The sequence below is a fragment of the Eumetopias jubatus genome, unplaced genomic scaffold (assembly GCF_037043125.1).
Source record: "Eumetopias jubatus isolate StellerSeaLion01/CBP00866 unplaced genomic scaffold, mEumJub1_p1.0 scaffold_10, whole genome shotgun sequence".
In the NCBI taxonomy this organism is placed as follows: domain Eukaryota; kingdom Metazoa; phylum Chordata; class Mammalia; order Carnivora; family Otariidae; genus Eumetopias; species Eumetopias jubatus.
In genome coordinates, this window is record NW_028274816.1 from 127,491,777 (window position 1) to 127,507,104 (window position 15,328).

General features: G+C 44.5%; 1 protein-coding gene across 1 annotated transcript in view; it reads right to left on the reverse strand.

Moving 5' to 3' along the window:
* Positions 1 to 388: 388 nt before the first annotated feature.
* The window catches only part of PITPNA (phosphatidylinositol transfer protein alpha), a 40,577-nt gene continuing 25,637 nt past the window's right edge, over positions 389 to 15,328 (reverse strand). The window contains exons 11-12 of the mRNA XM_028109235.2: positions 4,073 to 4,141; positions 389 to 3,015 (exon numbers count right to left, since the gene is read on the reverse strand). Of these exons, the coding sequence (XP_027965036.1) occupies positions 4,097 to 4,141 (45 nt within the window). The 3' untranslated portion in view covers positions 389 to 3,015; positions 4,073 to 4,096. The remainder of the gene's footprint in view (positions 3,016 to 4,072; positions 4,142 to 15,328) is intronic.

The window sequence follows — 15,328 nt, forward strand, 5'->3', positions numbered from 1 at the left end:
TGACGAGAGCCATGACTCTCCCCAGAAAAATGCACACACACACAATTTTACAAACAAGTTTTATGAGTTCCACAGACCTGGAAGCCAGGTTAAGAACTCCCACTTTAAATAAATGTTTTGCTTGGTAGGATAGTAAAAAAGAGGGAGGGGGGACAAAAGCAAAAAGGAAATTCTGCCAGTAGAAAATGGCCAAATTACTTTCAGATACGTGATGTCTGCATAAGTAAAATGACAAGGGGATGTTTTAATTTACAGAAATCGACCTGCAAAAAATTTTGGAGCTATCTTGTACTTTTTCCTAGTCCTGGTAAAACAGAGGACAGCAGCAAGAGTTTGAGGATATCTAAGTTGTAAAATGGACATCACCAATAAGCTGGACTCCGGAAAGCTCTGTCTAGGATTTTATTAGACTGCTTTTTTTCCCCCAATATACCTGTTTTGGAAGATTGAGACAAAAAGGCACAAACTCACATTAAATAAACAAGGTAATCTAATCAGTTCTACAAAGTGTATTTTGTAAAAGAAGTAGCACTAGGAACCAACCAAAATAAGTCAGGGAGTCCCAGCAGGGACTGTAAGAGAACTTGGGGAGATATACACATGCCCACGATACTGACCCTGTCCCTGACCTCTCTCTGTGAGGCCAGAGCCCAGCACCGCCCCCTCACAGAGGCAGTGCTGCTTCAAACCGCGACTCCGACCCTGGAAATCTGATGGAAGCAGCTGGTCTGAAGGGGCACGGCACACGCTCAGGTACTACCCCCGGAGCTGAGCCTTTCATCATAAACCCCTCTTGAGTGCTAGTCAGTGCCAGTCAGGAGGTGGGTGAGAAGGTAAGGGGGATACTTAAAAGCCAACGCTGTTGCCCAGCAGCAATGCTATCCGTGGGGATAGAATAGACCAGGGACACCCCTCCTTATGCTTCTGTGGGCTGGAGCCCCAGATCCAGCTGACATCAGGAAATTCTAGCTCAGCTCATGTGGACGCTTTCAAACTGGGGCAACAGGTAGAGATGGGAGGAGCCAGAGAAAAGCCAGATAAAGAGCAAGGCCCACCAGAGTTGGAGTGGTACGTGTGATCTCAGAGAAGAGCTGAGGCAAGGAAACTAACATCTGATGACCCTCAATCCACCTAACTGCTTAGAACATCATGGTTCATTTCTCCCAGGATAACCCACACCTGGATTTAGCTGATGAATGAAGGGAAAACTTTAAGCACAAATATAATTATAGCTAATACAGAGCTTATAGGAAAACACATTTTTCTCCAGTAGGAATGCTTCACTTTCCCAAATAGATGCTACCAGCAGTTGGGAATCCTAATAACCAACTGAACTGCCCCAGATCCATTACTATAGACCCCACAAGGTGAGGAGCCTGCAAGGACGGTGTAACAGGACATTTCCTGGTCCCACAGAGGCCTCAGTGGAGGTGGGAGACAACCACACTGAGGGGTCTGAGTCTGTCCGCTGTTGCCCCAAGAGGGTCACAGGGAAGCAGCCATCAGGATGTCACAGGTGCAATCCTGTGAAACACTCCCTTATTGCACTTAGAAATCGGTAAGGCAAAACAAACTGACGACAACATAAGGATAAATGATCCCACCCTACTTCTTGCTCTCCCAACACAGATTTGGTCTCTTAATCAGCCACTGCACCCAGACTAGCATGGGCTTGGATCACAACACACTTGGCTAACATACTTCACGAGGCTTGGGAAATATCAGGTGACACCACGGCTATCTCAGACTCTCCCGCTGGGAAGGCATACTTGGTTTCCGCCAAGTTGTATACAACCATGGAGCACTCGGCAGCTTCTACCTCCCCCGGAGTCTGGACGTTTTCACCGGCCTCCTTTGGTAGGTAGAGTTCTATACTATGATCACTACTTGCTTTTTGCTTCTGATTGTCCAGGACAGAACTCAGCATGGGGGCGGGATGAGCTGAGTTCCTGATTCCCAAATTCCTTTCCAGCAACTGGAGACAAGAGGGAACATGTTCTGCTGGGGAAAAGGTTTTTGCATGCTCGTTTTGTGCAGCATGAAAAGATCAGGACCCTTGTGTCCTGACCAGCCTCAGAGACAGAGGACAGGAATCTAAGAAAGCACAGAGAAAAGAGGATTATTGCTGAGTGGCAGCACCAGCCCAAAAGGGAAGCGGAGCATGGACATACAGAGCTCCTGGTGGGGGGGGACTGGGGAACAGAATAATTAGTACATATGGGGCCGACTCAATTCTACGGGGACATTGGACAGGTCCCTCCAGGTGGAGAACTGACCCGGGCATACTGTGGGCTCTGCAAGGTTCGGGCAGGGTGGGCAACAGGAGGGCCAAGAAGCCACAGGTGTCTCTAAGACTAGTGACCAGAGATGCGATCCTGGGGCAGGGGTTATCTATATTTGTTACATTTTTAAAACAGAGACTGGCTGGGCCCTGGGTACTTCCTTGGTGCCTACGGCACATTAACAATGGGTTACTGAGAGCAGAGATCAGAGTTATGAAGCCACACTGCTGTTCCGTGAAACTGGAGGAAAAAACTGTATTTCTAACTCATCTCTCCCCAGGTGAGCACTCAAAATTGCAAAGATCTGCCCAGGAAGCAAAAATACCTCAGTTTATCCCAAGGTTGAAAACAAATGAACTTAAATCATTTAAATCACCACATCACAAAAGGCAGCTATTTTGAAAGACTAAAAATGTCACTTGGAAATAAAGGGCCGGGGGGGGCGGGGGGAACACACAGAAACGGGTTGAGAACAAAATGGTTGGAGAGGGAGGAGCTGTGAATACAGCAACCTACACGCCATATATCTCAGAGGAGCAGGCTCCCGCACATACAGGCTTCATAATACCAGACGGTCTATTTGTTCACAATATTAAAGGGCATCTAGAAGTAGCTACAGTAAGGGATCGAAAGTTGCCTGAAGAATGGGCACAGAAAGGCTGCGTCCGAAGATGGCCTGTCACTTGGGAGGGTGGAGCTGCTGGGCCTTCCTGTTGACCACTGTCTTGCAAAACTAGAAGAGAAATACAATTATTAAGGAAGCAACAGAGGAAAATAGAAACACACTGTAAATCATTGATGGTGGAATTTCAAAAGGAGCCAAGATGCCAGTAGGGGGTGGGGGCAGGAAACGATGGTCCAAGCAGCCGACACTGCAACCGTCCACGCAGTCCTACTGTTTTATCTGCCAGAAGTTCTCAAGCTCAAGGGGCAGGGAGAGCCAGCAGAGCTTTGCATTACTGCTGGTGAGACCCCAGGCCTCCTCAGCTCCCCTTAGTGTTAGAGGACAACCAGAGTTTACTTGATAAAATAATTTCCTCTCAGAGCCCAATGGGGAGCAGGGCCAGGTTTTTAATTCCATGACCAAGCCCAATGAGAGCTGCTGGAATATCAGCAAGTCTGGAGGTATGCAGGGTCCTGGGAAGGACAGGGCTTGGGAAAGAGCAGCATCGTGAAACAGGAACACCTCATCCTGCTCCTATGACCTGGGCAGAAATACTCTCCAAGCATCTGAAAGAGGCTGCCTCTGATGAGGACAGCTACTTAGTATAGGATCAGAGGCTTTAAAGGGGAAGGAAATGAAGCACCAGATAAACGATGAACCCGAGGAAAAGCTGTTTGGCCAGCATTTTCCAAGGGCAGGGCAGGGCAGGGCATGCCAGCAGTGGGGAGCCAGGAACTAGCTTTGGCACAGGGGTACCAGGGGCACCCCTGAATGCCAGCTTCAACTTGAAATGGCTCTAGTTATGAGAGGAGGAGGATTTAGTTGCAGATAAGCTTCAGTTCTGTGTCTACCGCCCCAACGCAGCCCCACTTCTCACTATTGGGTGGGTCCATATGTCTGTTTGGGCGGTTCATTATAAGATCACATGTCCCTGAATTGGTCTAATAGTCACAATATCTGTCAATGGAAGCCTGAGAGCTGTTTAGCATGGCAGTCATCAGGATCACTGGAGGACAGGATGAGGAATGAAGCAAGTTTCCTGACCCCACAGTGAGCTGCTGAGGCCCCAAGGACCCAAACTGATTTTCACGTTGATGAGATGCAAAGGGAGAGATTCAGTACATACAGTGCAGAAGGGGGAGGGGTGCCTTTAGTCATCTGCGGTCATTCCTTTCACTGGGTCCTTTTGTCTCATCTGGAACAGAAAAAAACAGGAAAAACTGAAGGCTCTTGCTGCTGATGGAACTCCAACACAAATACATTCTGCCTTCTCTTCAGTCCTGCCAACGAAGAGGGTGGAGCATTTTTTGTGCACAAAGCAAATCAGAAGAGTAGAATTCTGCATACATACAGCCAAAGCCATACCATTTATAGCTCCGTGTCACTGGTCCCACCATCCATGATTTCTGTTCCTTTCCCTGCGTCCCAGTGCTGGGGTGCAGCTCTTAAGCTCCTCTCTTTCTTCATTCATCCATTCATTCATTCAACAAATATCTATGAAGCAACTCTTTTGTGCTAGGAACTGCACAAAACTGCTCCAGGCCTGAGGATTGGGCAGTGAACCAAAACAGACCAAGTCTCTCCTCCTGGTGCTTACGTTCTGGGGCAAAGTAGGGGAGAACGAACAAACCAATATATGTCGGGGGGCACAGGGGGCTGCTGGGATGGAGAATGACCGTTGGGGAAGTGGGCTGTGGAAGGCCTCTCTGGTAAGTGATGTTGAGTAGAGACCCGGCGAAGGAAGTGAGGGGGAAAGTCCTGTGGCTCATTTGAGGGGGCATGTGCAGGAAGTGGTCCAGGCAGAGGGAACAGCAAGTCCCCTTTCCTGAGCTCTGCTGAGAGGCTCTGCACAGTCAGTCAGGTAGGCAGAGTGTGGCACAAGAAGGCAGGGGTTCAAAGAGCAGGGTGGGTAGATCTCAGCTTAGCAAAAGTGCGCGGCTGCTGGAAAGCAGGATGGGGTGGGTCTTCTCTGGAAGCCCCGAGTGGCCCCTGTCAACTGCACCTTCCAGGCAGAAGTGGACACAACTTCTTGTGGGGGTAGCGTGGAGGTGATCTCTCTAATCTTTTCCAACCTGAAAGTTCCATTCTATTTGCAGAATGCCTATAACACATGTAGTTTAACTTCCCATTCGATATTTCTTCACTGTCCATGAGTTTTCTGCTCAACTTTCATTCTTTCTTCATTCAACAAATTTTGAGCACCTCAGAGAATGACCTCTGGAATCAAACTCCCTGGACTGTATTCTGGCGCCATGACCAACTGTGTGACCCTGAGCAAGTGACTTCACTGCACTCTAAGCCCGTCTCTGTAATAATAAAATAGAGATAATAAAAGTACCCACATCATGTGGTTGTTGAGAATTAAATAAAGATATTTGTGGGGAGTACCTAGCATGGAGTATGCACCCAGGCCACATTTTCTGCTATTTCTGCAGCATCCTGCAGTAGAGGGGGTGCGTGTGTCCACAAGCTCTGAAAAGCTTGGACTTCTACGCTACCATCCTCCTCAGAGTTGTTTTATTCACTAAAACTTTAATACTGCTGCGTTTTGCAGAGATTCTACCTCAGAAGTAGTAGTTCTCCACTAGGAAATACTTTCAAAATACTCTTCCTGCCACATTTCAAACTCCTGTTCATTGTTCACACTTCCTGCTTCCCCCCAACTATTATAATCAGTGATCCATGGGGAACTGGGCATGGTAAAAAAAAAAAAAAAAATCTGCTCCTTTGTGGAGGTTCTGATATTCACTCCCTATTGACAACTTTTTTTTTTAATTGTATGATTTATTTGACCGAGAGAGACACAGCGAGAGAGGGAACACAGCAGGGGTAGTGAGAGAGGGAGAAGCAGGCTTCCCGCGGAGCCGGGAGCCCGATGCGGGGCTCGATCCCAGGACCCTGAGATCATGACCTGAGCCGAAGGCAGACGCTTAACCGACTGAACCACCCAGGCGCACCCCCATATTGACAACTTTTACCAGAAGTACATCAAATGTCTTAGGTTGGTCTTTTAGGCCTGAGTTTCCTACTTGAGCAAAATAATTGTCCGGGCTACTTGTAGATTCTTAGGCCCCAGACCTGATATGTCAGAACCTACAGGATACAGACAGTAAGTGAGTCATAAAATCGGTCTTACAAGCCTCACTTTTCATCATCCCCTGCAAAGACCTGCTGCGCCCAACAGGAAGGTCTATTTGCTGACACCAAGCCAGTATGTGCTCATTGCTAGCTCCACCTGTAGAACTGCTCTAAACTCACTTTCATGAATGGCATTTTTTTTTTAATTCATTTAAGTCATCTCTATCCCAGCGTGGGGCCAGAACTCACAATCCCGAGATCAAGAGTTGCACGCTCCTCCTACTGAGCCAGCCAGGCACCCCGTGAATGGGAGAGCTTTTGATTTTTATTCCTCCTCTAACTTCAGATATCTGTCAATTAATGTCTGTTAATATATATTTTTTAAAGATTTTATTTATTTATTTGACAGAGACATAGCGAGAGAGGGAACACAAGAAGGGGGGAGCAGAGCAGAAGAGGGAGAAGCAGGCCTCCCGCAGAGCAGGGAGCCCAATGTGGGGCTCGATCCCAGGACCCTGGGATCATGACCTGAGCTGAAGATAGATGCCTAACAACTGAGCCACCCAGGCACCCCAAAATAAATAAATTCTTTTAAAAAAAGGATAAAGACACTATATTTTAATTTTAATTTAAATATTTTTATTTATTTATTTTTAAAGATTTTATTTGTAAGTAGTGTCTACACCCAACATGGGGCTCAAACTCACAACCCCAAGATCAAGAGTCACACACTCCTCCAAGGCACCCAGGCGCCCCTGCACTGTCGTATTTTTAGAAAGACAAAAGTTGACCTTGTAGTGTTGCAAGTATTCGTGTGAACATAATATGTAAGATGGAGGGAGAAATAACCATAGGTGTAAAAGTTCCCCAGCTCTGTCCTATGAGAAGGCCTGGAGGCAGCAACACCCCAGCAGTCATGAGCACACCTAGCCCCCTCCATGGAAAGGAACCAGGACTCCTTAGAGATACAGCTGGTCCCAGGGCTGTGTCATGGAAAGAAAATGATGAGCTCGTGATACCTTGTTGTGCCTCAGGTGGACAGAGGTAACCTCCAGATTAAGAGACACTAGAAGGGTGCAGTGTGTGGCCCTGGGGCTCTATCCCCTGCTTCAAAGGAATGGGGTCTCTGGGTCAAGGGGTATATAGGAGTTCTTTGTATTCTTGCCATTTTCTCTAAGTTTGAAACTCTTTCAAAGTAATTTTTTTTAATTGAAGTACAGCTGATAATACAATATTATGTTAGTTTCAGTGTACAACAACATAGTGATTCGACAATTAGAAACACTAGGGATTGCTCGCCACTTAAATGTAGTTATATTCGGTCACCATACAAAGTTATTACACTACTGTTGATAGTATTCCCTGTGCTGTACTTTTCATTCCGTGACTAACTCATTTTATAACTCGAAGTTTGTACATTGTAATGCCCTTCACCTATTTCCCCCCTCCCCTCTGGGAACCACCAGTTTGTTCTCTGTATTTATGAGTCTATTTCTGTTTCTTGTTTGTTTGTTCATTTGTTTTGTGTTTTAGATTCCACATATAAATGAGATTATATGGTATTTGTCTTTTTCTGTCTGGCTTGTTTCACTTAGTATCATACCCTTTAGGGTCCACCCATACTGTCACGATGCAAGATTCATTCCTTTTTATGGCTGATATGCCATCCATTCTATTTACACACACACACACACACATATTACCCCCCCCCCAACTTCTTTATCCATTCATCTATGGATGGACACTTAGGTTATTTCCGTACCTTGGCTCAAAATAATTTTTTTAAAAAACACAAAGATGTGCTCATTAAATGTGCTCACTAATGACCACATAAATTTTCAATTTCAAAGAAGCTGAGATTTATTTTTTTTAATTTTTTTTAAAAGATTTTATTTATTTATCTGACAGATAGAGAGATAGCGAGAGAGGGAACACAAGCAGGGGGAGTGGGAGAGGGAGAAGCAGGCTTCCTGCTGAGCAGGGAGCCCGATGCGGGGCTTGATCCCAGGACCCTGGGATCATGACCCGAGCCGAAGGCAGACGCTTAACGACTGAGCCACCCAGGCGTCCCAGAAGCTGAAATTTAATATAGGGAAGCAAAGCTCCGTGGGCCTCAACCAGATCCATGTATACCCTAAGAGTTTAAAGCCTTGCTTTAATTTACTAATGCAAAGCCAGGTCCTGTTTTCCTACTGCTTAAGATGCAACTTCCTATCAGGGAACATGATGGCTTCCCCTACTCTCAGAGACAAGGTCACCTCAGAGGGTGCCACTGAAATAAAAATACATTATTTCATTCTTATAATGAAATGCTCTGAGAATCTTTTTTTCTGTTTCCTGGGCCTATAGAACACCATGAGATTTTATCTGATGTTTGTTCCTCAGATCAAGCTACTGCAGGCTATGTATACACATATAGTCAAGGAATATGAAAATAGAAACTCCAATCTTGGTTTGTTTGTTTTTAACTGATTTTCTCTAGGGAATAAGGCCAGGGATTGGAACACATGGACTTCCATTTTTTATTTTTCTAGATTTTTTTGAAGGTTTTATTTTATTTTTTTAAAGATTTTATTATACTTTTAAAAAAGAAATCACTAAAAATCTTTTAAATAAATAAATAAATAAATATCTCTATACCCAACATGGAATTCGAACTTACAACCCCGAGATCAAGAGTTGCATGCTCTACTAAATAAGCCAGCCAGACGCCCCTATTTTTCTATAGCTTTTGAAAATTGTTTTTACTAGGAAGTACGAAATACTCCTTTGATTACAAAACATACACACACACACACACACACAGACACACACACACACCTAGTAAAAGTATCAATGTCAATATCCTGATGGTGATAACAATCGGGTATAGTTTTGCAACATGTTGCCATTGGGAGAAACAGATCTCTGTGTATTATTTCTTATAACTGCATAGGAATCTTAACAATCATTTCAAAATAAAATTTCAATAAAAAAATAAAACCAGTAAAAAAAAATCAGTTTAAGACACTGAAAAGCAACCACAGACCTAGCAGTCCTGAAGGAACAAATATGAGGCACATGCAGAACTGTTCTTAGAAGCTCTTTAGAAAGCCCTCTGGTGGGGTGCCTGGGTGGCTCAGTCGTTAAGTGTCTGCCTTAGGCTCAGGTCATGATCCCAGGGTCCTGGGACCGAGCCCCATATCCGGCTCCCTGCTTGGTGAGCCTGCTTCTCCCTCTCCCTCTGCTGCTCCCCCTGCTTGTGCTCTCTCTCTCTCTCTGTCAAATAAATAAATAAAATCTTAAAAAAAAAAAAAAGCCCTTTGGAAAAGAAATTTGGTAATAAATAATAAGAGTCTTATATTCTCTAATTACATTTGTAGGAATTTATTCTAAGGAAATAATCTTAATCCAAATCCAAATAGTAATCCAAAAAAATTAGCGCACAAAAATTTTCATCACGGCATTATCTGTAGTGGTGAGAACCTGGAAACATGAAGGAAAATCCAACACAGGGCAATGACAGAGTATGAGCAATATGTGTATGCTGCGGTCAGAAACGTGTATGTGAAGAAACTCTTTTAGTGGGAAACTGTATTTGTTATAATGTTATATATTTGTTACAATGTTCAGAGATACAATGTTCAGAGAAAAAAGTAGGATACCCATTTGGCCCATGCAGTATGATTATAACTAAGTAAAAGTGTATAGAAAGACTTAAAATGTTTTAAAGGTTGTCTTTAAAGATTTTATTTATTTATTTATTTATTTATTTATTTATTTATTTATTTGCAGAAAGAGAGCACACACGAGTGCCAGCAAGTGGGGGGAGGAGCAGAGGGAAGGGGAGAGAATCTCAAGCACACTCTGTGCTAAGCGAGGAGCAGGGCTCAATCCCAGACCCTCGATCCCACCACCCTGAGATCATGACCTGAGCCGAAACCAAGAGTCGGATGCTCAACTGACTGAGCCACCCAAGCGCCCCTAGAGGTTGTCTTTAAACAATCAGGGTACAACAGATTTCTTTCTGCTTTTCACTATTTCCAAAAAAAATGTTTAATGTCTATGTTAATACATTATTGATACAATACTTATTATTGAAAAATGAGATTGTACCTAAAAAGAAAATAAAGCTACTTCCTGTATTTCAGGATGTTGGCCAATGTTCCAGGTAGTCTGCCCTGGGGTCAATCATTGCTGGGCAGATGAGAGAGAATTAAGAATTCATGGAACAACATCCTCCTCACATACAGGGATCCTTCAGCTTCAACACAATGAGCTAGCTCTGCCCTCTGCACATGCTACTGGAATCTCACTCCCTACTCTCCCATGGCCCAACACTGAGTGACTTCTCTTTATCAGCTTAACTCTCCAAACTTTTATCTACCCCAAACACAAACTGGAAACTTTAGGGTTTCCATTTTTTATTTTTCTAGATTTTTTTGAAGATTTTATTTTTTTTTAATACTTTTAAAAAAGAAATCTAGTGTCCTGCCAGGCATTTCACTGCACAGGGACACTTATACAATCTTTGGGTAACCAGTTCATAGTTTTAAGACTTAAAATCTAAAAATGATGGTGATCCATCATCCATCTGTCAGAAAGCCATAGGATGGAGCAAGGGACCTCTGCATCAAGACTCAGGAGATGAGAAAGGACAAGGCAAATTCACACACAAGCATGTGGACAGGGAGACTGACTACAAGAAGGCTCAGAGACAGCCCCCAAGGTGGGCCAGCGGAGCAAGGGGGTCATGCAGCCTCTCGGCTCCATCACAAAGGGATGGGCTATGGAGGGACCAGAGGAATCACGGAGCCAACAGGGACTTAGAAGGAAGCCCCACAAGGGAAGGCTGGGGAAGAAAATGCTGCAGAATCTTAATCATGCACTCTAACTGACACTCAGTATCTCTGCTGGTTTTAAGCAAATGTTCTAGAGGCCAGCAAATCAGGAAACAAGTTTTCTTAAAAGTTAAAATGAGTTCTCTTCTCCCAGGTTATCTACAGAGTTAGTGGCCAAAGGTCCAGGTGGCACTTGTTCACTGAACTAGAAGGTATCCTCAACTTCTTTGAGCCTCAGTTTCTCTGATCTATAAAATGAAAATAATACTTTGGCACAGGCAGACATGACGATTTGATGATATAATTCACAGAAAATGCTGACCACACACTACAGGCATACAGTAAGACCTCAAATATTAGCCTCTATTAGTAATAAAAATATTTTTATTACCACCATGTTCAAGAGATAGTGAGTTCCCCAATATAGGAGGTGATCAAGTGCAGGCCAGTGGGGAAGCTGCAGAGAAGACTCAAGCACTGGACAGGTAATTGGACTAAGTGACCTTTAAGGTGCCTTCTTCCAACTTTGAGATTATGAGTCTTTTTCTTAAAAGAGTGAGAGGGAGAGAAAGAGGGGGAAGAAGGGAGAGAAAAAGGAAAGGAGGGAGGGAGACACATGGACAGACACTGCTCTCCTACAGGCACACATTTCCTGACATTTTTCTTTTTAGGGCAAAGGACTAATCTCTTGATCCCTTTTTCTCAAATCCTTGAGCCTCATCCAAGAATGGTGAGTCCACCCTCCCATAGGGACTAGAGTTACAGTAGTGGTGACTGTGGCCTTATAGTGACACAAAAAAATCCACCCACACTAGGCTACTAAGCGGTAATCAAAGAAAAAGGGTCATAATTCCTATTGCAAATTCAGTTAATCATGGCAGATTGTAAACATGCATTTACGGCTATTCCTCCCCCAAGCCCTACTACGATGAGAGTAAAGGAATAAGCAAAAGAAATAAAACCATGAAGGCAACAAGAACAGCAGATAAGAGATGGCAGCAACATTCTGGAAGATGAAGTATGTGTGGGTTAGTGACTAATTCACAGAGCAGCAGGACTGACACCCAAGGGCCTGTGAGGAGGAGAGCTAAGAAGGACAGACCTGTTTGTGCTGCAGGTTCTCCAAAGGCTCAGGAACTGGAAGCACCAAGTACCTTAGAGGGTGGGAGTGCAGCTGGGGCTGAAAACGGGTGACTTATTTGTAAGTGAGGGGGAAAAAAAAACACCAGTTTGGCTCTGGTGTGCCTTGGTGTTCCCTCCCTGAATTCTCAGAGGAAACAAAGAACATAGAGGGGGCAGAGAAACCTTGAAAACCAAAGACAAAAACAAAAAGCCAGGGCGCCTGGGTGGCTCAGTCGTTAAGCGTCTGCCTTCGGCTCAGGTCATGATCTCAGGGTCCTGGGATCAAGTCCCACATCGGGCTCCCTGCTCTGCGGGAAGCCTGCTTCTCCCTCTCCCACTCCCCCTGCTTGTGTTCCTGCTCTCGCTGTCTCTCTCTCTCTGTCAAATAAATGGATGGAATCTTTAAAAAACAAAAAAACAAAAAAACAAAAAGCCATAGCTTTGGAAAAGGAAGATAATGGGGCGCGTGGGTGGCTCAGATGGTTAAGCGTCTGTCTTCAGCTTAGGTCATGATCCCAGGGTCCTGGAATCGAGTCCTGCGTCGGGCTCCCTGCTCCTTGGGAGACTGCTTCTCCCTCTGCCTCTGCCTCTCTCTCTCTCTCTCTCTCTCTGTCTCTCATGAATAAATAAATAAAATCTTAAAAAAAAAGGAAGATAATGCACAAAGAAAAACAGAAAAAGTACTTAAGAAAAAGAACACAGCACAAGAAGTGCTTTAAAATGTTTTTTTGGGTTTTTTTTAAGATTTATTTATTTGAGAGAGTGAGAATGAGAGAGAGAGAGTACACGAGAGGGGAGAGGGTCAGAGGGAGAAGCAGGCTCGGCCCGACGTGGGACTCGATCGCGGGGCTCCGGGATCATGACCTGAGCCGAAGGCAGTCGCTCAACCAACTGAGCCACCCAGGCGCCCTTTAAAATGTTTTTAAGGGGCGCCTGGGTGGCTCAGTTAAGGATCTGCCTTCAGCTCAGGTCATGATCCTGGGGTCCCTGGATGGAGCCCCAGGTCGGGCTCCACACTCAGCAGGGAGCCTGCTTCTCCCTCTCCCTCTGCCCTTCCCCCCTACTCATGCTCTCTCTCTCAAATAAATAAATAAAATCTTAAAAAAAAAACACAAAGAAAACAAAATTAAAAAAATAAAAATAAATAAAATGTTTTTAAATTCAACAGATGAGAAGTTAACATTGGAAAATATCTTCCAGAAAGCAGACAAAAAGGGAGAGAAAATTTAAGAAAATTAGGTCAATTCATGAGGTCTGACTTCTCAATTCTAATAAAAATTCCAGAAAAAAAAACAACAACAAAACAGAGGGGAGAAAATTGTGATACAAAGAGAGAGAAATTACAATATAAAAACATTTTCTAGAACTGAGGAGACCTGGGAGCACCTGGGTTGCTCAGTCGGTTAAGGAGCTGACTCTGGATTTCAGCTCAGGTCATCATCTCAAGAACCTAAAATTGAGCCCCAAGTTGGGCTCTGTGCTCAGTGCACAGTCTGCTTGTCCCTCTCTCTCTGTTCCTCCCCCCCCACCCCACCTCCACACTCGCGCTCTCTCTCATAAATAAATAAAATCTCAAAAAAAAAAAAATGGGGAGCCAAATCAATAAGGATGGACTGACATCACCTACATTATTATGCAGTGCAATCACACACCAACCAGACCAGACCATTCATGTAAAGACTCAAAAACAAAACGTAATGACAGAGATACATAAAACTAAGCTACCAAAGGGAGGGAAGCAATTACTAACTTCTTATTTTTTTTCAAGTTTTTATTTAAATTCCAGCTAACATACAGTATAATATTAGATTCAGGCTAACTTCTTTAAAAAAACAGGAGTTTTCCAAGAAAGGAACAAGTATCAGGAGCAGACTAAAGTGCTCAGTTGGGGAGAAGAATGACATAAGTCATAATATCAACCTGAATAATGAATTAACCCCAAGTTGTGATACTGGAGGAAGGAAAAGAGAGTGTGAGTGGTGGGTGAGGTATAGGAGTTAAATATTCCACAGGAAATGTCAACCGTTAATATCTAAAGTTGAGAAATAAAGAATTAAGCACCTAAGTATAATCTTTGGAAATACGGGGGTAATTAATAAAAGAAACAACCATAAGAACCGCAAGGGGCTGCTTCTGGGGGTCAGGACTCCAGGCGCAGGGCAGAGGAGGACAGCTTGCTTCCCCCTTCCAAGCCTGGGATACTGAGTTTGAAAATTATAAAAATACTTCTGGAGGTAACGTTTTTGTTTATGGCAATGATTGTCATGGTGGTTTCACAGGTGTGTACTTATCTGAAATTCATCGAGATGGATAGATTAAATATGTGCACAGGGCGCCTGGGTGGTTCAGTCAGTTAAGCGTCCAACTCTTGGTTTTGGCTCAGGTCATGATCTCAGGGTAGTTAGATCCAGCCCTGCATCGTGTTCCTCGCTGAGCATGGAGCCTGCTTAAGATTCTCTCTCCCCCTCTCCTTCTGCCTACCCCGCACCCTGCTCATGCACATGCTCGCTCTTAAAGAAATAAGTGCAGTTTTTTTTTTTTTTAAGATTTTTATTTACTTATTTGAGAGAGAGAGCACGAGTGGAAGAAGGGGCAGAGGGAGGGAGAAGCAGACTCCCCGCTGACTGCAGAGCCAGATGCGGGGCTCGATCCCAGGACCCTGAGATTATGACCTCAGCTGAAACCAAGAGTTGGATGCTTACCAACTGAGACTTGGTTTTGCTTTCTCTTCCAGTGCAAACTATTTAAATTCCAATTCTAAAGCGGGTTTCCTGCATTTGCAGTTATCTTGAAGGATAATGGTCTTCTACGTTTTTGGCACAATTCTCCACAGAATGGAGAAACAAGCAGAGAGGTGGGGGACTAAAAAATACCTCCCTGATAGTGAGGCCTCTCAAACTTTGGATCTGAGGGAGGCAGATCCAGTAGCTCCTCTGGAGAGTTCTTCCAGCTCCAGGAATTCAAATTCTACCCAAAGAGCGAAAGGCTGTATGTAAATGCTTCCATGAACCCCAGTATACTTTCCGCTGGCCTTTGTCAGGCAGTGGGTGGCTGAGGCTCCAGGCTAAACCCCAAAGTCTCCGCACTCCTTTGTTCGGTAACTTTTTTCCTTTATTTTTTTTGTCAGGACTCGGGTGACCAAAACATTCAGGCCTCTTCTTACATAGTCAGAATCAATAGCGTCCTGGACATTAAAAATCTACCATTTCCGGGATGCCTGGGTGGCTCAGTTGGTTAAGCGACTGCCTTCGGCTCAGGTCATGATCCCGGAGTCCCGGGATCGAGTCCCGCATCAGGCTCCCTGCTCGGCGGGGAGTCTGCTTCTCCCTCAGACCCTCCCCCCTCTCATGCTCTCTCTATCT